General features: G+C 43.2%; 1 protein-coding gene across 1 annotated transcript in view; it reads right to left on the bottom strand.

Annotated features, from left to right (window-relative positions):
- Positions 1 to 22,696, bottom strand: part of KCNK10 (potassium two pore domain channel subfamily K member 10) — a 65,712-nt gene that overhangs the window by 29,888 nt on the left and 13,128 nt on the right. The window contains exons 2-3 of the mRNA XM_056346669.1: positions 10,131 to 10,459; positions 593 to 710 (exon numbers count right to left, since the gene is read on the bottom strand). Coding sequence (XP_056202644.1) covers positions 593 to 710; positions 10,131 to 10,459 — 447 coding nt within the window. The remainder of the gene's footprint in view (positions 1 to 592; positions 711 to 10,130; positions 10,460 to 22,696) is intronic.

Raw genomic sequence — 22,696 nt, 5'->3', positions numbered from 1 at the left:
AAAAAAAAAGAATTTTTTTACACAATGTACAATTCATGGAATTCTTTCCAATTATTAGTATGAAGGTGAGGAAGGATTTTAAACAGGATGTGATACTTACATAAATACATTTCCAGCTATACAGAGTAGGGTATGAGAAGAATTGCTTCTATCAAAATTCAGAGCATAAGCCAAAATTAATTGATATACTTAGGAAGAAGGTTACCCTTACGGCTAAATACATCTGTAATATTAAAATCCAAATTCCCAACAACCATAGGATAGTTATTTCATTGGGTACTGGCTTTCAATCTTTTTCATGAAAACTAAGGCCACCTGCAACTACATCCAGAACAGGGTTAGAAAGCCTTAGCTACATCAGCGCTACCTGTTTTCACTTCAGCTTTGCTATTCTACCCTAAATGTGTAAACAGCTCCTGATATTTACGCAGAGGCGCAATGCCCTTGCCACATACCACCAGCACGCCTTCCAAGAACTGAGAGCAATACAGTTCAGCCACCTGATTTCTTTGTGATCTGCCTTCCTCAAATGTATTTCATGAGCCAGGTCTCAGTGTGACTATGCATTTTGAAAGATAAACAATAAACATACCTATAGTTGTGATGACTGTTCCAGCAAAGAAAAAGGCACTTCCAAGGTCCCAGTGACTGCTGTTGTTAGAGGAATTTCCTATGGGACTGACTCCTGCATTATCAGCATCAATAGCATGCTGCAAAGAAAGAGGCAACAGATCAGCCTTATGCATGCCTTACCATATCCTATGCAAGTCGGTATAGGCTCCAAGGGGAAATTTCTAGGACCGTGGGAACAGCTGAGATTTAAACTTATTAATACCTGCTCAAAGTATGGTAGCGTCCTCTGCACACAAAAGCTGAACATACGACGGACCTGAATAGTTGTTAAGGTGGAAGAAAGGTACAAGGTGTAGGCAAATGACAAAAGATACAAAGCAACTGAGTAGAGGAGCAACACCACAAAGAGATCCATAAATATCGTCCTTGTAGCAATAACCGCCACAGGAAAACATTCCCCCGTGGGAACAGCTGATGTTAGAAGCAGCAAGAAGAGTGGTAAATACAAATCCTGTTTGTGAAGTCAACTGGAGCTAGTCAGCCAAGGATTTTAGTTCCTAGACAATTAATAATTGATTGTTATTTATATTTTATGCTAACTAAAGAAAAAATAGGAGATATATAGATATATATATATATATATCCCATTTGAAATGAAAAAATAGGATAGCTATGGGAACATCACGGAAGGAACAATTTTGTGATCGGCTAGGACTTCCCAGTTGCCACACTGGATGTGATCACATGTCCACAAATAAAGCTCCACAAACAAAAGTACAGAGACTCCCAGCTAGTGCTTGAATGACCTAAGCACAGAGCAGAAGCTGGGTAGCTATGCTGCTTCCTGGTCACTGTCCTACATCCCACACAGCACCACATCAAGCCAGGCAGGCACACCAGCCTGCTGAGCATTTGCTTTGGGATTTCTAGAAATGCACCATATTGTGTCGTGGCGACATACACATTTGGCTTTCATTGCAGCTTCACAGTCCAAAGGAAGATAGAGCTAAATACAGCAACCCCCAAAGTACAGGAATAAATCTCTCACCGGCATCTGGCACATTCAGCCCAATTGCTCTAAGTTCACTTTTGAGATGCCCTTTGGTACATATTCTCTAGGTGCTTGTAGATCATATCATGCAATCCATTGCCTCTCAGAGAGAAATGCAGACCTCGCTCAGCAACAGCAGCTAAACCGACTGCCTTTCAAAGCAAACTGGTCCTTCCCGAATGTTCCCAGCTGTGACTCAGTTCCATAAAATCAGTGCAAAGGAACCAAGCTTCTCTCTCTCTGCCTCTTACCATTTCCAGCTCTTTGCCTTTCTCCCTGCCGTGGTGCCGGCAACCCAGAACCACACAGCCACTCGCTCGCTTCTCCTTGCCCCGAGGGATGGGGAGGAGAATCGGAAAGGAATGCAAAACTTGAGGGTTGAGATAAGAACTATTTAATAGGTAAAGCAAAAGCTACACATTCAAGCAACGCAAAGCAAGGAATTTATTCACTATGGTCCATGGCAGGAGGTGCTCAGCCACCCCCAGCACAGCAGGGCTCCAGCACATATAACAGTTACTCGGGAAGACAAACGCCACAATGCCAAATGTCCCCCCCTTCCTTCTTCTTCCCCCAGTTTCTATACCAACCATGACGTCCCATGGTATGGAATACCCCTTTGGCCCGTTCAGGTCACCTGTCCTGGCCGTGTCCCCTCACAGTGTCCCATGCCCCCCCAGCCCTCTGGCTGGCAGGGCCCAAGGAACCGAAAAGTCTTTAATTAGTATAAACATCACCCAGCAGCAACCGAAACCAGGAGTGTGCTGTCAGCACTGTTCTCACAGCAAACCCAAACCACAGCACCGCACCGGCTACTAAGGAAATTAACTCTTACCTCAGCCAACACCGGGACCTTCTGTCCTGTTCCAGCCTCACTCCATGTTGCTGTCATCATGCTACTGCCAGACCTTCCCCTTCTCTCTCACGCTGCTCCTCCCCCTCAACATTGCCACCAGCCGTTAGCCTGGGCTATCCCAGTGAACTGGTTCCTGGGCTCAAGAGGGGAGGCAGAGGCTGCCTCACGCACCCTCTCTTAGACTTTGTTCAACACAGGATTCCCAACTATCAGTGCAAGTTTGACTTTGCTTATTCCATTTCTTTAACCACTTCTCTTTTCCCTCTGACTTATGATCTATGAATTTTCACTGTAATTTTTTTATTTCACCTTTTTCTACGCAGTCCATGTGCAAAGCAAAGTTAACTGTTCCATTTTACTGTTGCCCCATCTCATCTGTTCACATCTATGATTTCTCTCTTCATCTCTATAACCTCTTATCCTCTTGTGCTTTTAGCACCAACTTTTAAATGCGTCCATTTAACACCTCTTCTATCCCTAGCTTTCATGATACACTTTTTTCCTTATTCACCTCTTCTCTGTGATGGCTCATTTATCACATTTTTTTCTTTTCTTCCCTTTCCATTTTGCACTTCTCCTACTCATTTTTTTGCCTGTATTTTCAAGGGACTTCATCATTACAAACGTTCTTCTACCACATTTTTTCCCTTGAGTTCATTTCAGCTAATCTGCTCCCCGGTTTTTAGTTACTCATCGCATTGCCCCAGAAAAAGGGAAAAGCTGGGCAAGAACAGAGGCCAGGTATACCTGCGATCAGGACGAGACAGCCGTTGTTAACAGTAGACAGCCGTTGTTAACAGTAGAACTGCCACGTGTCAAGCTAAGCTGGCTGCGAAATGAGAGCCTGAGCAAGCTCCAGGCTGGCGCAGTTGCACTCCACGTGGGCAGACAGCCAGGGTTCCTCAGCCCCTCTCCGTACCTCAAGGAACGGGGATATAGAGAAAGGAAGTGTTTAGGACCAAACGATTTGAAAGGGCTTCTGCACCAGTTGCTGGCACATTGCAGGTGGTGTGAAAGCAGAGACCCTTGGTTTGTTTACCCAGAAGAGCATAAATCAGCATAACAGACAGGTCGTCTGTTTAAATAGGCCATGACACACGGTCAGCTACCCCGCATGCTACTTCTGCCAAGGAATGCTGTTTGCCTTCCCCCTGAGTGTGTGAATGTCAGCGAGCTAATTACAACACTTTAATCACATTTGAGCTTACACAGTTTAGCAAGCCTGTTAGGGCCAAGCACTAACCCCTGAAGTGAAGGAGCATCCCGTTGCCTTAGGTAGCTTTGAGCTTCTCGGGCTCCACTCTCATCCAGAACATATTCATTTTTAAATTAAAGCTTGACTGACATCATTCATTTATAAATACCCAGCTATCCCAGTGCCATCTCTTAATACACAGTATTTTGCATACAGCAGTGCAGGACAGACAGGGAGCAGCAAGCGAACGGCCCTGCAGTCAGCAGCACTCAAACGTGCAATTGCAGGCCACGCGATGAGTAAAGGGTGCCTTACTACCACCGCCACAATCCACCTACATGGAAGCATCCTGCAAGATGGAGACTGACACAAAACTCAAACAAAGACACTATCACTGGCAAGACTCTCCCAGCTCACATAGACCATGACATCTTAGACATGAGTTTCCCAACCTGTGGAACTCCAGGTAGGCTTTGCTTCAGGTAGACCTAAAGAGCTGCATCCTCATGTTATCTTGGAGTAGGGAAAAAACCAATTTCCAGAGTGCTAACTGCTCTGTTGGCAAACCTTCCACATTTAAGATGTTTTAAACTAGTAGTTTCAGGTATTTTTATAGCTGAAGTATCATCAAAAGTAACAAGACACCAAAGTACCCAGGACCATTTCACACTTACTTGATTCCTCATCCCTTCTTCCTTCTCAAGAGGAGTTACACGCACAGTGCACAACATTTTTCCAATATTTTAAATGAATTTTAAGAGCGTTCTTCTTTAATGACTAGTAATTAATCTATGGTAATTTATCTTTTGAAATGCCACCCGTTCAGGGAAGGCAATAACCTGGAATACCTCAAAGGGCTGAAATTGTCCTAAAGCCATCAGGCCGGTGGGGTGTAAGCAGTCCTCACCGTGCCCGGGTACTCACACATCTCATCCTCTTCGGCGAGTGAGTGAGTATATGGCAGCCATCACTAATGTGTTAGGAACCTTGATCTTTAATTAAGACAATTATATCAAGAAAAAGTCTAGAGTTATGCCCGCAGGCAATGAGATAGTGGGGACTTAGTGCAGCCAGCGAGGTGACAGGAACCAAACACACTATTTCTGGTGCCTTTGCGAAGAAAGGCTTTAATCTGGTTCACTTGTTCATGTTTCTTTAATTTTTCCAGTGACATCCTAAGCATGAAAAAGACAAATCTTTTCCAAGGATAAGCATAATACCCTTCTTGAATGCTGAGCTACTCAAAGGATGTACTCTATGTGTAACCAAGGATAGGAATTTGATAAGAAAAGAAAATTCTTGTCATCTTTTTTCTAGTTCCATTAATTCCTTTCCACAGATCATGCTAATCCAATAATGATTATCTCCCTCTACAACTCTTTTCCAAGCAGATTTCTATCAAGCATACAAAAAGTTGTTTCAATAGCCTTTCATGCTCTGATGTTTCTCTATTAGAATTATGAGGATGCTTCTAATTAGCAGGCAGCTTTTAAAGGACTAATTCCTTAATAACTTTTCTCTATACTGCCTACCTCCCTACTTATTCTCACCACCCTTCATACAGTGATTAAGGCATCCTCATTATAAATTCCCTTTTACTCACTTTTCCACAACAGCATTTTTGAAGGATCAGAGCCAGCAATTTTTGTTCAGATATAATGAAAAGTAATAAGCTTTGAAAGCCCATCCTTTAAATATGTCTGCCTATCCTATAAAGGTCTTTAGGTGGCAATCAGCCAAACAGTGATCTGCCTGCACTCAGAGTGATTTGATTGCCATGCATGCACTGTGTCTGAGGGCAGACCTACAGCATCCAACAAGGGACATGCACAGAGATCTAAGTCCATACGGCTTAGCTCCCTGCAAACTTCTTAGCTAAGTTCTGGAAGCAACACAGCTACAGGACAGCTGCAGACTTCTGCAGCATCCTAGGCTCAGTCTGACTCTGATACAACTGGAGTATCTCTGAAGTTACAAAGTAGGGTGCCTGCACCAACTTTGGCAAGACCCAAGAGATCTGAATTCTTTATTCATCTCCTTTCAGGGAGAATAAAGCAACATAAAGAACAGGGGCAGAAGGGAAGTTGGGACAGATAGAAGACAGCCTCCAGAGGCACAGGAAGAAGGTTCAATAATCAGATATTTACCACCATTTTTCATCACAGTTCAAACAGCCTTCTCCTGTCTTCAGCAACAGGCACGTCTTCCCCATAGTTAACTCAAAATACTTTTTTTTTTTTCCTGCTCTGTCTAGAGCTTTCTCCTAGCGCATGAGAGCCATTCAAGTTCTCTTCATTTTACAATGAAACACCCTGAAAAGACAAGCTGGCTCATGACAGAACTGAACCTGTCAAGCAGCTGAAAACTGAAATATCTTTACAGGATGTTCCCCGAATGGTTTAACGCCAGCCGGCAACTGGGACCACATGGGCACTGCTCATTGCCCCTGCCCCCAGCGGTATGGGGAAAAGGTAAAACTCATGGGTTGAGATAACAACAATTAAATAATTGAAATACAATAAAACAATAATAATAATAATAGTAATAACAACACCACCAATAATTGAAAAGGAGAGAGAGGGAGAGAGGGGAATAAAACCCAAAAGGAAAAAAAAACAAGTGATGCTCAGTGCAGTTGCTCACCTGTCGCTGACTTGATGCCCAGCCAGTCCCCCAGCAGTGATTGGCCACCCCCAGCTGGCCACCCCCAGTTTATATACTGGGTGTGACGTTCTGTGGTATGGAATGTCCCCCTGGCCAGTTGGGGTCAGCTGTGCTGGCCATTGCCCCCTCCTGGCTTCCTGTGCTCCTGCCCACTGGCAGACATGGGAAACTTGAAAAGTCCTGGATTTAGAGTGAGCACTACTTAGCAACAGCTAAATCATCAGTGTGCTATCAACATTATTCTCACATTAAATCCAAAACACAGCACTGCACCAGCTACTAGGAAGAAAATTAATTCTGTCCCAGCCCAAACCAGGACATCCCTTTCTTGCTTTACCTTCAGGGCAGAAGTGATTCAGCACACTAATCAAAAGTGCCTATCCAAAATATGAACTCTTACTAACATAATTAGCCAGCAAAGCCTGACTAGCTTATTTCCAGCTCTGCTTCCTTTTCAGCTTACAGGCTAACTCTAATGAGTTGCTGTAGTCATTAGTGGACATGAATAATACGACTCTAGTTCCCAGGTGGATGATTTTTATTTTTTACCATCATCAGTCATGTTCCTAAATTAAACCCTGAAGGAAAAGGAAGAAGAAAGCAGCCCACCAATAACCTAAGTAACTTTTTACAGTAGCAAGCCACTCTATCTTTGCATCATCATGCAGGGCTCACTACAAAATTTTTTACTCATACACAGTGCACAGGCTACATAAGATATGAACACCCCTATCAGGTCCATAGGAATTGCTTTGCCAAAACACATTGATGGTCTTCCTGCCTGCCTCTCCTAATGACAGACGACATCTGGTCTTTCTGAGTGGCATAACCTCCCCATTATACACTCTAAGTGTGCATTATTACAAAGGCAAGATGACTTCTTTTTGACCCCAGCTACTAATAAGCTTATGCTATGACACAAAAGAACAAAGAAAATTTTTTTGGAATATGCTGGCATGTGTGTCCACCAACGTTATTTTTCTTTTCAATTATATGTCCAGTCACTTGAGTCCTGCTGCCTTCTGCTATTTGTTCAAATGGGTACAAATACAGTTAAATGTACTTGAAGCACCTGAAGTTTCATTGTCTTTTGGCATATTCTAGATTTCACTTCCCTCTAACTGAAAAATCAAAAGCGTCAAGACAGAGCACACGATTTTGTCATTTTCTTACTCTGGTATTCACTCATGTGCCAAATTGTAGATCATATAAGGCACTAACGAACTTGCTTGGCTGCAACAAATGTCTTCAGAAATAGAAATGGGCTTTAAAAATGTACAGTTAAGAACTTCTCCTTCAGGTGACTTTGGACAATATAGACTGCACTGTGAAATACTTGCTATTGTTAAGAAAAAGTTATCTGTCATTGTGTTAGTATTACACAGACCTGAACCAAAACCCAAGAGACAAATACAAATTTTAAATACGTTGAATCTTCCTAGGGATTTGCACTTTCATCACTGTATTACTTCTGTAGTCTCTGAATGACCTTCACAGTCTGGACTCAGCAATTCACATTTTTGCTGCCAGTGCTAACATTTGCAATGGGTTATCAGAGATCAAGTTGGAAAGGATGTCTCATCCACACCAGATTTTAACAGCTTCTTCATACAGTGCCATACATCTTCCTTATAGTTTGTCCAAAGGCAAATTGTTTGAAAGATTCAAATTTAGGCAAAGGGATAATTTTTTTTCTATTATTAGCCTTGCGAAGACCATTTCCTCTTCTCCTTAAAAGATTGTTCCAGAGCCACTCCCCAGTAAAAGGATACAAGCTAGTTCTACAGTCTTTCTTTTGTATTTTTAACCTGTTCTCCAAAGCACAGAGATGGATCAACACAGTCCTTCTGGAGAGTATGATCTGTGTTCATCTAAAGGCTTTCAGGTGGGCAAAAGGCATCAATGAGAACCAGCTCCCTCAGCAGCAGCCAGTGCTGACTGCGCCCAGCGCAGCAGCCAGGACCCACGGAGGCTGCCACATCTGTCTGAAACCATAGCTGCAAAGGCAGATGCAGCATTTGGTGCAATGCAGAAATGCATCTCGCCAGCCAGGGAGATGTCACTTTTGCGATCATCGACATGAAGGCATGAAAGCACAGCATTAACCCCCTGACATTATCTTCAAGCAGCGGCTCACTGTTCTGCTGTGCAAGCTGGTTACAATCAGTTTTCTCTTACCAGCACACCCGACTGCATCCCTGGAGCCAGCCTCACCCCTAGCCATAGAGAAGAATCCAAAGGAACTTGTAATTTATTGACAAATCTGCTTCAATATTTCACATCAGTTGGCCTTAAGACATTCACATGCTAAGCTGCTAAACCCACTTAATTTACCTTGGCAAAATGATTTCCAGTTACCCAGTGTAATGCCTGAGGACATACTGAAATCTCCCGAGAGGATAAGATCTGTTCAGAATATCTGCCTTCTAATGACAGAGTGTGCCTGGGTTTTATGTTAGTGTCACCGCTTTTGAGGTGAAAGAAGGAAAAATACCGTGTGAAGTAAAGAATTAGAACTGGTACATAGGTGAGGCTAGAGAATAAGGGCTATGCAGAAATCTGTAGCAGTCAGTATGCAGGAGGCTGCCACCCTGAAGAGATGCTTTGCTTGTTGCACTTATTAAGCTTTCTGCTAGAAAAGAATGCGTTTTGCATATCTTTTAATACTGGCATTCCCGTGAAGGGAATACAGACTTCTTGCTTTTAGTATTTTTTTTTAAATCCTTTAATCAGCCAGCACACATTATACCTAAGGAGCTGAGAGAAACACGGAGCTCTACAACACTGCCACGAGAAACACACCAGAACCAAAACCCTGGAGCAGAACGTCCCCTGTCAACCAGGCACGTTCATCTGCCCTTTGCAGCCAGATGAAGAACGTGGTCCAAGCCAGCCCTGATCCAAAAGCTGTATCTGAAGCTGTTAGTTAACATGAAGCTGTTAGTTAAAAGTTAAAGCTAACTGTTAAAAGTTAAACTTTGGAATATATTCCTTAGGTATCTCACATTTCTTACCCAATCTCTGCTGTCTCCAGGCTAACTGACAGGTTTCTCCATGAGATCCTAGAAGATATGCTACTGAAGTCTTGTAAGATCCGTAATACTGCCCTTGTTTCAAGTTTTATCCTGTGAAAGATAACTCTACCCTTGATAGGCCTTTCTTGCATGTTACTCCATTTTCCACTTATCCCTGTGTACTTGATATTTATTTCCTTCAAAGCTGATTCTAAAGCTTTGCATGCTAGAGCAGACAAAAAAAAAATCTGTTGTTCTTCAATGCCAATTATTTTCTATTTTAAACTTGTACTTCATCATCATTCATTTACCTAAAATTTGCAATAGTAAACCTGTAAATTAATATGCCAACAAGTTCAGAATTCTTGGCTAAGCATCTATTTCAGAATTGCCACCTATCATTTTCTGTTTGCTCTCCTGGTTGCTGTGTTTAATTTTGGAGGAAGAATTATGAATTTAATATCGTTTAAAAATTTACAGAGATGATGGACAAATGTCCCGCGAATGTGTCACCTCTCACAAAAATTTCTTCCAGATATGAAGTTCTGGTATTCTTTGGACACATTTTTTCCTTATTCTAGTGAATACATTTAACCTTTCTTTAGAACATTTTAGAGACATGGTTTCCCTTTCCTGGACTTTGAAATGGCTGGGAAATGCTGCCCACTGTGAGGGCTCTGGGAGGCAGTTTGTTCCCCACCGACCCAGCAGACCAACGAGCAGCCAAGCTGCCTAGCCCACATCCCAAGAAGCACTGTCTTCTCCACCGTGGCATACCTGAATCAGCGTCTCCAGCTCCAGCTGGGTGACACAAACGTGCTCCCGAAGAAAGTCAGCTTTCTCTAGCGCGATCGTGTTCTTCTGCCTGCTCTCGAAGGGCTGCTCCAGGGCGCGGAAGACGAGTCCTCCTGTCACCAGGTAAACTACCACCACGACGAAGATGGCCACCACTGTTTTCCACTTCATGACTGTCTGCAGGCCTTGAGAAGGGGCTTCCATGGTAGCAACAACAGTGGCTCGGGAGCAAACGGAGAGCCGTGGAGCTGGGTAATGCCCGTTAGTTTTGGGCTCGGGTTCACAGGCTGGCACTGGTGGGGGAACAGCCACTGAAACACAAGTAAAAAAAATCTTATTCAAAATCACATCCCTGAGGCCGTGACCTTGACCTTCCCATACAACTTTCCTAAGTACCATTTTCAAGACTCTCACATAAAACCATGTTATTCATAAGATGGGATTCTTCTCATCTGGAAGGCTCCATGTTGTGGTTTGTCCACCCAAACACAACCCACCGCAAGGGTTTGCTTCACCCATTCTCTCTAGAACTGGACAGGCCGGTTGCATACGGCAAAAATTTCAGAAGGATGCAGAAAACCATTTATCTAATAAGAACATGAAATTTTAGACTTGTTAGGATATCAGTTACACAAGGTGGTGTTTGGTGAGGGACCCTCACAGTGATTTATGTCCTTAAATCATAATACTAATAGTATTACTAGTGCTGGGAAATTGATCAGTGATCACTGCCTGGCCTAGTATTGACAGAAACAGAAAACGCTTTGCAAAGCACAGTGCCGTTTGGCTTACCAGCATAACCAGGCCTGTATTATTTACAAGGATTCACAAAACCATCCCTTCTGAAAATGTTCTGAAAGCCCAAAAGCTTCCCAAATTTTAGCACAAATTGTTCCTCAGCCAAAGCATACTTAGATAACTGAGGTCAAAATCGCTCATGCACCAGGCACGACGATGGACACCCCAGCTCAAGACACCGATGCCATAACAACCCGCGTGGCCTCGGCAGCACATCACAGCTAACGAGCAATGACTTCCGGCCAAACTTATTAGCCCAACCACTGTGTCAAGCTACCAAGGCATCCAAAGCAAAGCTGGCTCGCCTCCAAGTCATTCAGGTGTCTTGACATCGTACTTCCTCACTCTCCATTGCCAGTGTTAGCAATGGCAGGGCAAGGCCAAGTTCCTTGGCATCCTCTGGTATAATGGTACCACATGCAGGCTTTAAAGATGCTGGATTCATTTTAAACCAAATCCCCGCTGTAATCTTAGCACAGTGCAGTTGTCACTGGCCTGTAATTTCTTTGAAACTGGATTAATTTATTTCATATCAGACCGAAATCAGATTACAGTTAAAATACAGTCACTTTAGTTGCATTCTCTGAACTTATTCCCAAAGTGTCTTCGCTGTTTTGCTCAGAAATTAAAGCAGAAGGATTTACATCTCATCAGAGTGGCACTATAAACTGATCCGATACAATTTGAACGTACAACACGATTACACCTTGAGTTTGAAGTGGGCTACAGCTCTTTCCCAATAGAAATCATTTTATGATACTGAATAATCAAATAACTCAGCTGTTTACTACAGTCACATTTTCCTAGAAGTGATGCATCTCTGAAGCATTGCATTGAGGACAGTTTCCAGCTGACTTGCTAACCAATAAACTAAGAAAGCTATAGTTGCTTTACACTGAGAGTTAATATTTCTTTTCATATGTGACAGATATTAAATAGATTAGAAAGGATCTAGGATCAGAAGAAAAGCCTCTGTGGTTGATCCCCTTTGTGTGTATCTCACTTTTGCAATACCCCGTGGCACAGCTGCTCAGTTTGACCACCAAAAGGTCGTTATGGTTTCTAACACTTACCAGCCAGGTGGGGCGACATCAAGCTTAATGGGATAATTTCTCTTACCTCCGCATATATTTCATGCAAGTTCTAAGAACTCAGAGTGACAATAAGGAGAAGAGTGACAGTGTTAGAAAGAAGTCACATTTTTTTGTAAAAAGAACAATAGTTTTGTTCTCTAAACCTTCTGAAAGGAAACAATTATTCTAATAGGCACAGTGAGCTTCAGCAGGAAATATCAGGAAAGCATTCAGAAGAAACATCACACAGGGAGGCTGTGTGAAGCAGTTAGAGCCACCCCTCCTCTATAGGCAAATATCTTAAATCTGAGTCACATCGTCTCCTTATGAACTAAAGAGATTTGAGTATTCCCAGAAGTGGCTCAGCTGATTTAAGTCAGTGTAACAGAACTTCCATGGATTCCATGGAATTCAATCAATTTATATTTGTTAAAGCCCATAACTACTGTGTACATTGTGAATCAACACCAAATCTGCAAGCCTGAGGGCTGGCTTTGCACTCTTGAGATTATTCAGCAAAACAGCCTGATGATGGGAGGCTCACATGGTAAGAAGAGCAGGATGCATGTGACACAAACGGCGTGCTGCAGTGATCTGAAAGTCTCTCAGTGGAGGGAGAAGCCTGACTTTGATACCCCACAAACGATAAGTCAAGAGGAAGGAAGTCAAGAGCTGGTAGAGTTAAAACAGCTTTTGTGAGTTTTCTGTTCCTCCCTGCTAGTATAAATGTTGTTTCTTATTCAAATCATATTTCTGGCAAAGTGTTAATGACAGCTTTACAGTAAAATCATGGCCCGTTTGACTCTGTCTTCAAAGGAAAATGTGTTGTACTGATTTAAAAACAAGATGGGAAGTTCAGGGTGGGGAACGTAAAATGTTCCTATAAATATTGTGCCACTTACACAGCTCAACGGATTACTGTGCTTGGCTTGCTTATCTCTAAAATAAAAGACAGCTCTTTTTCTAAGAACTGTGTTAAAGTCTTTCATTTTCTATTAGTGATAGCTGCCCTAAGTGTATGCAGAAATGTTGATCCAGTTTTACGTGGTATAAATTAATACAGAGGAAAAGCCTATTAAAGCAGCTAGCTGAGTGACTGATGTTAACAGACCACCTTCTCACCAGGCTGGCGCAGCAGGCACAGCTGCAGCCAGCCCCCTGGAGATGTTTCAGGGTAGACTTTAAGCAGCAGTTAGGTATTGGAAAACCAGTGCAGGTACTCTGCCTAGCAGCTATCTCACTCTTTACGACAAGAGCAGGGCTAGTGACTAAAATAATAAAACGATAAAATAATGCTCACTTTTCCAACATGAGTGTCCTACAAGAATCCATGTCTGTACAATTTTTGAGCAAACATATGAACATAAAAGCTATATAAACTTCCAGAAATTCAACAAGTAGTTTTACTAAAATCGAAGGATGGACCACAGTGGCAAATCAACAGTGTACAGAACTATACAAACACTTTAAGAAAATAAAGCACTACATAAATTTTGCATCTTCAGAGATAGTTTAGACTATTATTTAGGACCAATGTAGAGCAAAAGAGCAAAGGATATGTTTACAATAAATGCAGAACAATCCCTGCTTTATTCATAGTCCATGGTTTTTCAAAACAAGCTGCTGCCAGAACAGGCTTTTCCCAGAACAGAACCTCATCAATGTGTGTTTCTTAAATCATATTGAAAAAGGCTTAATCTGCTTCACTGAAAGCAGCCATGAATCTCCATTCACACGCACACACTAGATGAGTAGGCAGGTAACCTCAAAGGAACAGGTGCCCTCCAAGGAGCACACCAGCCCTTCAACACTGGCCTTACCCCAGTGGGAGGATGCCAGTGGGGCAAGACAGGTGAGCTCCTGTTTGTTTGGATAAGCTTCAACATCAGGCAACTGACGAGATCAACGCTACAAGTCAAATTAAGATGTTAGGATCTGTATAGTTGTTTGCCTCCAAGAGTACTACCACTCTACCTGCATTTGATACACTGATGTAACAACACAGCCAGGCCTCCTGCTGACACGTGAGGAGCTGAAACACCCGAGATCTCTAATACTGATGAGAATTGAGCAATCAAAGCTCCCACTGACTGACCGTCAAGAAGACTGGGACAAAGCTTAACCCAACTTCAGCAGCTGGGCTAGATGACCCTTGTACGTTCCTTCCAGCTGAAATACTCTATTCTAAAGCAAAATGCTATATCATAAAATGTTGGGGCTATTGAAACAATGTGCCATAAGACATTGCTTCAGGTTAAAAAATGGCCTTTAATACTGCAGGTATGCTTTCCTTTGGGAGACTGACGTTTCTAAGAACAGGTTAGACTCATTTCTGCCAGGAATATTTAGGTACAGTTGGCCCTGCTTTACAGCAGCAAGGTGAGCTAGATAACCTGTTATGATGCTATGAAAACAGTTCTAATTTACAGGGGAAATCTCCAAACAGAGAGGTTCAAAGTACAACCACGCCAGAAGGACAGCTTCAAGTGAGAGCCAAAAGGCTGCAAGGATGTTCAACCAGCTTTTTCCCATGAAAATGTTAAGCACGTCTTTGCTCCACTGACCTACATCCTGGCACCTATCTTACCCAATACACCAAGAATAGCAGATACCAAAGAAACCTGGTTTTAGAAGAGAGTTTCTCAACTGGTTTAAACCAAATACATTTTTTTAAAATTAAGATACCTACCTCTGTGGTATAGCTGTCACAAGTTTTATCTGAGAAAAAAAATGTAAATCAGGTTTAACGGAGCATCTTACTTAGTACTTTATTTTCTTCCATGTTCCTGTGTTACTTGAGCACACAGGAATGTATATACATTCTAATGAGAGTAGAAGAGAGTACCCTGACACATCTGATGCAAGTGTTGCTTTCACAGGATTCAGCACAGAACTGGACAGAGACGATACATACTAACGCATTCATAAACCCAGCAGCTGGCTTTAAGTTTAATATGTGAGTTGATCAAAAATGAAAGTGGACATTTCATCTCCCATTGTAGTGGGTCCACCCAAGGAAGGCAACAAGGTACTTTCAGTTCAAGTCAAAAGGTTCTGTGATGTGCATCTGAAGGTAGGCACTAGTATGATTCCCCAAAACCTCATAGTATGATGCGAGGATTTTTAAAGAAAAGAAATCATGCTTTCTTCAAGTATTTTCATAGTCAAGCATGCAAAATTTCCCATGGAGTCTTCCTTATGTTTGTCTGAAAACTCAAAAGTTTTGTTCGCATTACAATCTCATCACGCAGCCCAGTTTCCCTGAGAAAATTCACGAGCAGATCGTGCTCCCTACAGCTTCCACAAGGTCCTGCGTGGGGTAACCAGCACTTTATATCCTTCCTATAGCGCTACTTAACAAGCCGGCGTTCCTTCCCGCAGTAATTTAGAAACATGGTATTTTGTCACATGTATGAAGAACAGAGACCTGGAGCTCCACAGCTCGGAAACGTCCGTGAGGTGCTAGCCAAGTCCACTACAGCTCCCCTGAACTGGCCACTACGAGCAGGTGGATCTACCTTCTTTAAGATGGATTATAGAGGACTGGGGGATGAAAGGACTCCACTGGCCATAATAGTTTTAGCATCCCAGCAGGAGCCTCATTTATTTCATTTTCACTGGACAGAGTACACTAGTTGTTTGGGTTCCTTCCCCCTACTCCTCTTCTGAAACAGCCACACACCAGAGTTACCATCCAAAGGGCTTCCTGACTGAACGCGTGGAGAGGCAGCAAAATGGGCAGCCCATGGTGGACAGCATACGCTCCTGCACTCATAGACAATGTCGGTTCTGGCTCAGGTCCAGACAGAAGCTCCTGCAGCACACGCGTATCTAGCATTCCCTTCCAATCCCACAACCTTCCCGCAGCCATCGCAGGTACCGGCTGCTTGGGGTAAGAGAGCAGGGCTGTGCCTGGGAGTCAGAGCAAGGAGAAGAGGTTTGTTAGAGGAGGAACGGAGACGATGAGCGCATCAAGCTACCAGCCATACGAACAGCTCGTAAACACGTCACAAACAGAAAATCCATGCGGGTGTATGGATGAGGGACTTCGCACGTCCATCAGGAAATGGGTGGCTGCTATACACATGATGGAAGTAATGAAATGTGGAAGTTTCTGTCCACGCATAGCCAAAAAGTCATTAAGCCATTAAAATTTTGCATTATGAGGACATGGCTTATCATTTCCACCACCTGCTCTGCTTGCTATTCCAGCCCCCTCCCCACCCCCAATCTCCATCTCTGTCTGTTGTGGGGTTTTTTAACAGGTTTTGCAAAGCAGAAAGCATCCGTTTAACCAGCACAATGAACGCTGGAATTTCGCACACTGGGCACTCAAAAATCTGACACTGGTTTAGAAAATCTGGGGTTTAGAGCAAAACTCCCAGTAGATGACTGTGTCTGCCTTTGTGTTTGTGCAGCATCTTTGCATGATGCGGGCTAATTAACAGGTGACATTTCAGCTGTGATCAAGAAATGGGAGACCAAATCCTGCCCGCAGGCTATGATTACATGCGGGGCAGAACACTAGTATCCCTGTGGCTGTTGCTCTGGAGTGAGGCATAATGAGGAACACTGCTGTCTGGGTAGCACGGGATCCATACAGCCATGGATCAAGAAAACTGCTCTCAGCCCTGACATGTTTTACGCCAGTTTGGCCCTGGTCCCTCTGCGTATCCCCAGGGCGTTCCACCACCCGGTTGGAGCAGTGAAAGGTATTGCAGGGCTGCCGCACCACAGGGGTTCACCGTCTGTCCAGAATTCTGCTGCAAAGTGCTGTCGAAGCGAGGAGGAGTACTATTACATTTACTGCTCGCCAAAGCAAAGCCTGACATTATTTGTTTGGAAAATGCACAGAGTGCCCCCGAGCATATAGCTTTCCACCGCAGCAATACCCCGCTGGTTAAATCTAACGTCGTTTTCTCTGAAGTGGATTCTCTAATGCGGTATTAGCGCTGCTGACTTCAGCAACATCCCAGCCGCCCACTGCAAACGCAGTCAGCAGCAGCAAGGCATTCAACAAAAGTACGGAGAGACAGGTAAAGGCAGAAAGGGCAACATATATTAAATCAAAAAGATCGAATGTGCTGTTAGAAAGTCGCGCTGATGGCTCCCCATCGCCCCTTTCCCGGAGAAAGAAGCATCATCTTAGGTTACAAAACTGCATGAGGAATAAAGTCACCGTTGGCTTCCTATACCAGGATAACGCGACTAAAATATAAACAAAATAGTGAAATGAAAGTTCATATATTAAGCTCTCTCTGTTGGTGGGGAGAGAAATATCAGTAATACATACCAGAGGGAGATATGGCTAACCATTGCTTTGTCATCCCCAGCAGCAGCTTTGGGGGAAATGTCATATCAAAAGTCTTCTGCAACTTTTTGTATCATTTGTCATAAAGTCCCAGCTAGTGCTCGAAATTATGATTCTCGGTAAAATTCCAAAAAATCTACATAATTCTGCTTCATCAGTTATAATTGAAACATACTAATTAATAGCTCTTGGAATACCCCAACTGCTTAATTGATTTGGAATGCAGTTACAGGAAAACAAAAACACACCGCTGTTTTATAATGTGGCTTTTTTTCTTCTTCATTAGAAAATGATAGTTTAGGCAAAAATAAAAAATCTTAAACAGCCTAAATGAGAACATCGTAAGAATTAAGAAATTATTGTGGTCAGAGTTAAGGTCTCTCTTTCTGTAGAAAGAGCTTCCCAGCTGTGACAGCGTTCACAGAGTGGTGATACTGGTGCACCAGAGATCAGAAAAACTAAAGGAAATGTGAGCCTCGCCTCTGCTCCTGGAGAGCTGCTTTAGTGGCAGGCAACAAACTCGTCGGAATGAATCTTGCTTTCCACTGAAGGGCACTGTCACTCCTGTTTGATCCAAAGAACAAGTCCTGTGGGAATCTTCTCCAATTTCTACTGCCTGTCCTACCAGAGTATTGCTGCTTCCATTGAGCTGGGCAGCAAGCGCGTGACCGAAACCCAGTACCTGGCTGGCTGGTCACCACAACAGAGTATTTGGTTCAGGTGGCAAGGTGTTGGTAGCAGGGGTGGCCACAGTGGTGGTCTCTGTGGAAGAAGGGACCCACCACAGGACACAGTTGGGCCCATCCCCCAAGCTGGCAGCACCTCTGTGCAATCAGGGTTAAAAAAGGGAACAATACCGTGCAGGCAGTAAGGAATAAGGAAAAAAAAAAGTGTGGGGAAACAATCCTGAAGACACCAAGGTCAGTTAAGGAGAAGGAGGTGCTCCAGGAGCTGTAGGAAGTATTCTCCTGCAGCCCGTGTGAGTTTTGGAAGAGGACACGGCGGAGCAGGTATTCCCCTGCAGCCCACGGATAGGACCACACCAGACAGACACCCACACTGCAGCACGCGGAAGGCTCCAGACCAGAGCAGGCTGATGTTTCCTTAAGGAAGCTCCCAGGCTGGAGCAAGGGAGAAGTGTGAGGAGCAAGGTGCAGCCCTAGAGGAGCTATTACGAACTCACCACAAACCTCCATTCCCCATCCTCCTCTGCACCACATGGCGTGGGGAGGAGGAAGAGGAGTCGAGAATGAAGGAGTGAAGTTGGGCTTGGGAAAAAAATAAAGGAGGGAAAAGGTATTTTAACCTTTGTCCTTTTTTCCCACCACCCAAATCTATTTTAATTGTCAATAAATTAGGTTCGTTTTCCCCAAGCCGAGTCTGGTTTGCCTGTGATGGTAATTGCTAAGTGATCCCCCTGTCTTTATCTCGACCCACAAACTTTTCCATCTTATTTCCTCCCCTCTTGTGGTCGAAGGAGTGAGAGAGCGGCTGGGTGGGCACACGGCAGCCAGCCAAGGTCAACCTACCACAGACAGTTTGCACAGGAGCCATAAAGGTGAGGACACAACTCAGACTGTATTGCTCAGCGCTGTTTTTCCTCTGAGTCTCACCAGTCACAAAGTGCTTGTGGATTTGGATGAAACAGTCTATCACAATCACGCCCTAAGAATATCAATGTATAGATCAGGACTTAAACTACAGTGATGAACATGAGTTAGCTACAGAGAGGGCAAGCAGCCTTGCAACAGTAATGCCTTTTTGTCGCTCTCAGCTGGAGTTGGATCAATATGGAACAAAAACATTCAATTGTCTTGTTGAGTGGATTTGATTTTTTCATTTTTTATCATCTTGTATTCTCATTTTCCCTTCCCACATATAAACATTTTATTTCACTCGTTTTCTATATACATTTAAGAAAATGGATGTTGGCAACATACATTTTCACATAAAGCTAAACGTCAAATTCATTAAATATTTCATGCTGGCATGAAGTACATACACTCCTAACCAATGAAGGAAAAGTAGCAATATAGTCTGATATCTCTGACTGACAATTTTTAAAAATATAAGAAAATCACAGTCTGCTTGCAGATGTTAAATGGATAAAAAATGGGTGCTGGGTAAACATGACCGGTTGGATTACTTATTAATCTAGCTGCGATTAATTTAACAAGTGTGCAAAAGATTAAGAAGTCTATGCAATTACCATTCCCCTGAGCTATGTCATGTCCCTTTTCTTTGTTTTCAAGGGATTTTGTCAGGCTGTTGAAAGACCCTTTGGTATTCTATCATTTCACTTTAGCCATTCTGAACCTAGTCTCCCTAAAGAAATAGAAAAGAAGTATGTACAAGCTAATTTAATTTTAGCCAAGAAAGCATAGCGAGGAAAAGAGAAGGGTCTGTATACTTTTGTTATGCCATTTTTCTGAAAGGTGCTGCCGTTCCTAATTGGAAATTCTTTAAAGCCCAGAAGAACAGCAGGTCAAGCATCCATCTCACAAGGAGCTTTGAAAGCAGGGAAAGGAAAGACTCACAATGGCTGCTTAGGAAAATAAAAAGTCTGCGAGACTAAAACCTCAGTGCCCTCAACCATATGAAAAAACCAGAAAATTTCACTATGCTAACAAATCCAATCCTAAATCAGTTTTTGTATATGTCCTTATTAATAGTCACATATTGTAATTATTTATTTCACAGACAATAAACTCTTCAGAACAAGGGTCCTGACAACAGCAGTGTTTAGAAGAGGAGTGTCACTGCCTTAAATATATTACAAACAGCAATAATTACCATATATCACTCTCTTTCAAACCATCCCATTGTGGTGTCTTTCAAACCATTCTGGAAAAAGTCTGATACTGGACAACAATGATTTTCCTTCATCTTTCACGTGAGGAACTCAAAAGTATTTTTAGGCTCCTTCTTGCAGGCTGATCCAGCTTTCATTAAGATTTGCACAGAAACCAGGTTCACCCAAGAAACACTGGGTCACCCTGTTAGCCCAGCGCTGAGCTGCTGCCTCTGGGCTTGGCCACTTGGCAGGATACGCTTGGTTCAAAACACCACTGTACCGCATCGGCTCGAGCTCACAACTGCCCTGGGCTGGCCCAGCTCAGGCAGCAGCACTCAACTCGCTGAATACAGCTGCGCAGGTACAGCCTAGACAGAACAGAAATTGCTTAACCAAGGTCACACGACAAACACCACCGCTGGACTAGAAATCCACTCTCCCGCTGCCAGACTCATGTGTTTTAAGACCTATCCCAAAAGAACCACTCCTGTCTGGGACATTTGCATTTTATTCCTATTTTTTTTTCCCCCAAAAAATATTCATTTTATTCCAAAACACTATGTTTTGGCTTCTGCATCACCTTTCCTATGACTGCATATAGTTAGCAACCAGTGAAGATGAAGAGATGTTTTTCTTTCTTCAGGCTAATAGAAAAAGGAAGCAAACTGGGAATGGCACAGAGAAGGCTGCTCGATTCAACATCTTTCTCCACTTACCACCAAAATACTGAATGGTGACTAAATACTGACGCGCTTCATTGTAACTGGGTGTTAAGAGCACAGGACCACAGAAGGAGAGAATGATTTAGCAAACTAGGGGAGGCAAACACTAGCTCTGCATTTAAAGAATATTGGAAATGCCAGTCTCATCCTTCAATCAGTTTTGACAGATCTCTTTTCTTGGTTTGAACCACAGTAAATCAAACTCCACCACGTATTCCAGCGCCATTTGTTCATGACACAAAATGATCATCAATGCAGTCACCTTTTCTGCAACCCACTTTGGTTTTCACCGCAACTTTCCAAAGTATCACCTTAATATAAATGAAAATGCTGTTTGGACCAAGTGTAAAAATGTGACCTGTAGTCTCACAAATGAAAACAAGACACTGACTAACTGAGGAGGGTGATGAACTCTTCCCTGGATCCCTTAAGAGTAGGACAAGAAATAACTGATTAATCTGTACCAAGGAGGCAGGGATTTATCTGTTAGGAAAAAGCCTAGCTACAAGGATAGCTAAGCATGGGAGTAGCCATTAAGATATTTGAGATCTCCTTCATTGGAAGTATCTAAGAACAGGGAATAAAATCATCTGCCAGAAACCATTTAGGTCATTGTTTTCACTCTGTGCCCTGCATACCCCTATGGACCCAAGAAAAAAAGCTATCAGTGAAGGGTAACAAAGGAAAACAGCCTAATGTAGGCTTGTATTTGTCACCCAGGATCTGTAAACAAACTGGCGAAATGCTAAGAGTATAAAAAAAAAAATAAAAAAATTCAAAATCATTCATCTTGATATTCTAGTCCTGACTCACGGCAGGAAAATGCTCTTGAAATCCTTTCCCTCCCCTTCTGTGTAAGGCAGTCAAACACATCTCAGCATTCCTCTTTGCTTCAGTTGTGCCAAGTCTGTAATAATCTTCCATGATTATCTAAATATCTCAGAGCGTTTCACAAACAAGAGAGAAACCCCTGTGACACTGAGGAACAACAATACTGTACGTGTTCACAGTTTGTCTCGTGTAAACACTGCCACAGAGATGTTAGCAAATTCATTAAATTCAAGAGTAATTACAAAAGTTGATTAAAACAAGGTCTTTGGCATATCTGCATCAAGCAGGTACAACGATTTGTCATCGATGGATCAGCAAATTTTCAAGTTTTTTTAGGGGACAGGCTCTTTTCGACTATACATGACAAAATGCTGGTCTGCCGGTCACAAGATTAACAGCCAGCCATCAGACTCCTTTCTTTTGTTGGATATAAAGGGAAAATATGATACCCGTGTGTAAGCTGCTCTTGCTGATTATTTACAAGAACTTCCAGATCCCGACCCAGGCTCTCCGCTGTCAGCGCCTGCCCACGAACCCACAATGGGCTGCCCAAGCGTCACCCGCCTGCAAACCCAGCTGAGAGCTCCTGCCTCCCAGGGACACGCAAACGGCACGGGGAACAGGCAGCCCAAGGCTGGCCTGCGCAGGTACCAGCCAGAACTTAGCCACTGACATTAAAAAAAATCTCTGCAAAAGTCACGGTCATGGGATGCTGGGATTCTTTCCCCTCCCTCCTCCCTCTCCCAGGCACTGCACTGTTCTAAGGCATACGTGACAGCTCACTGGCCCAAAGAATGGATGTGCCAAGGCAGGACGTGAACTCCAGGAACAGCTGAAAGCATCTTCAATTTTTTTCTTTCTGGTTTGGCTCTGGGACAGCAGTCCTCAGGGGGTTCCTAGCTAACACTTATTGGCATTAACATGAAGATTCACAGCTACTGACACCATTTGTAGCACTACTTACAGGGCTGCCAAGTCCAGACGAATACTTGAGGGAGATTTGTCTTGTGCTGGAGTGA

This window comes from Falco biarmicus, chromosome 7, assembly GCF_023638135.1.
Source record: "Falco biarmicus isolate bFalBia1 chromosome 7, bFalBia1.pri, whole genome shotgun sequence".
Lineage (NCBI taxonomy): Eukaryota > Metazoa > Chordata > Aves > Falconiformes > Falconidae > Falco > Falco biarmicus.
This window is presented reverse-complemented; position numbering and strand designations above follow the sequence as displayed.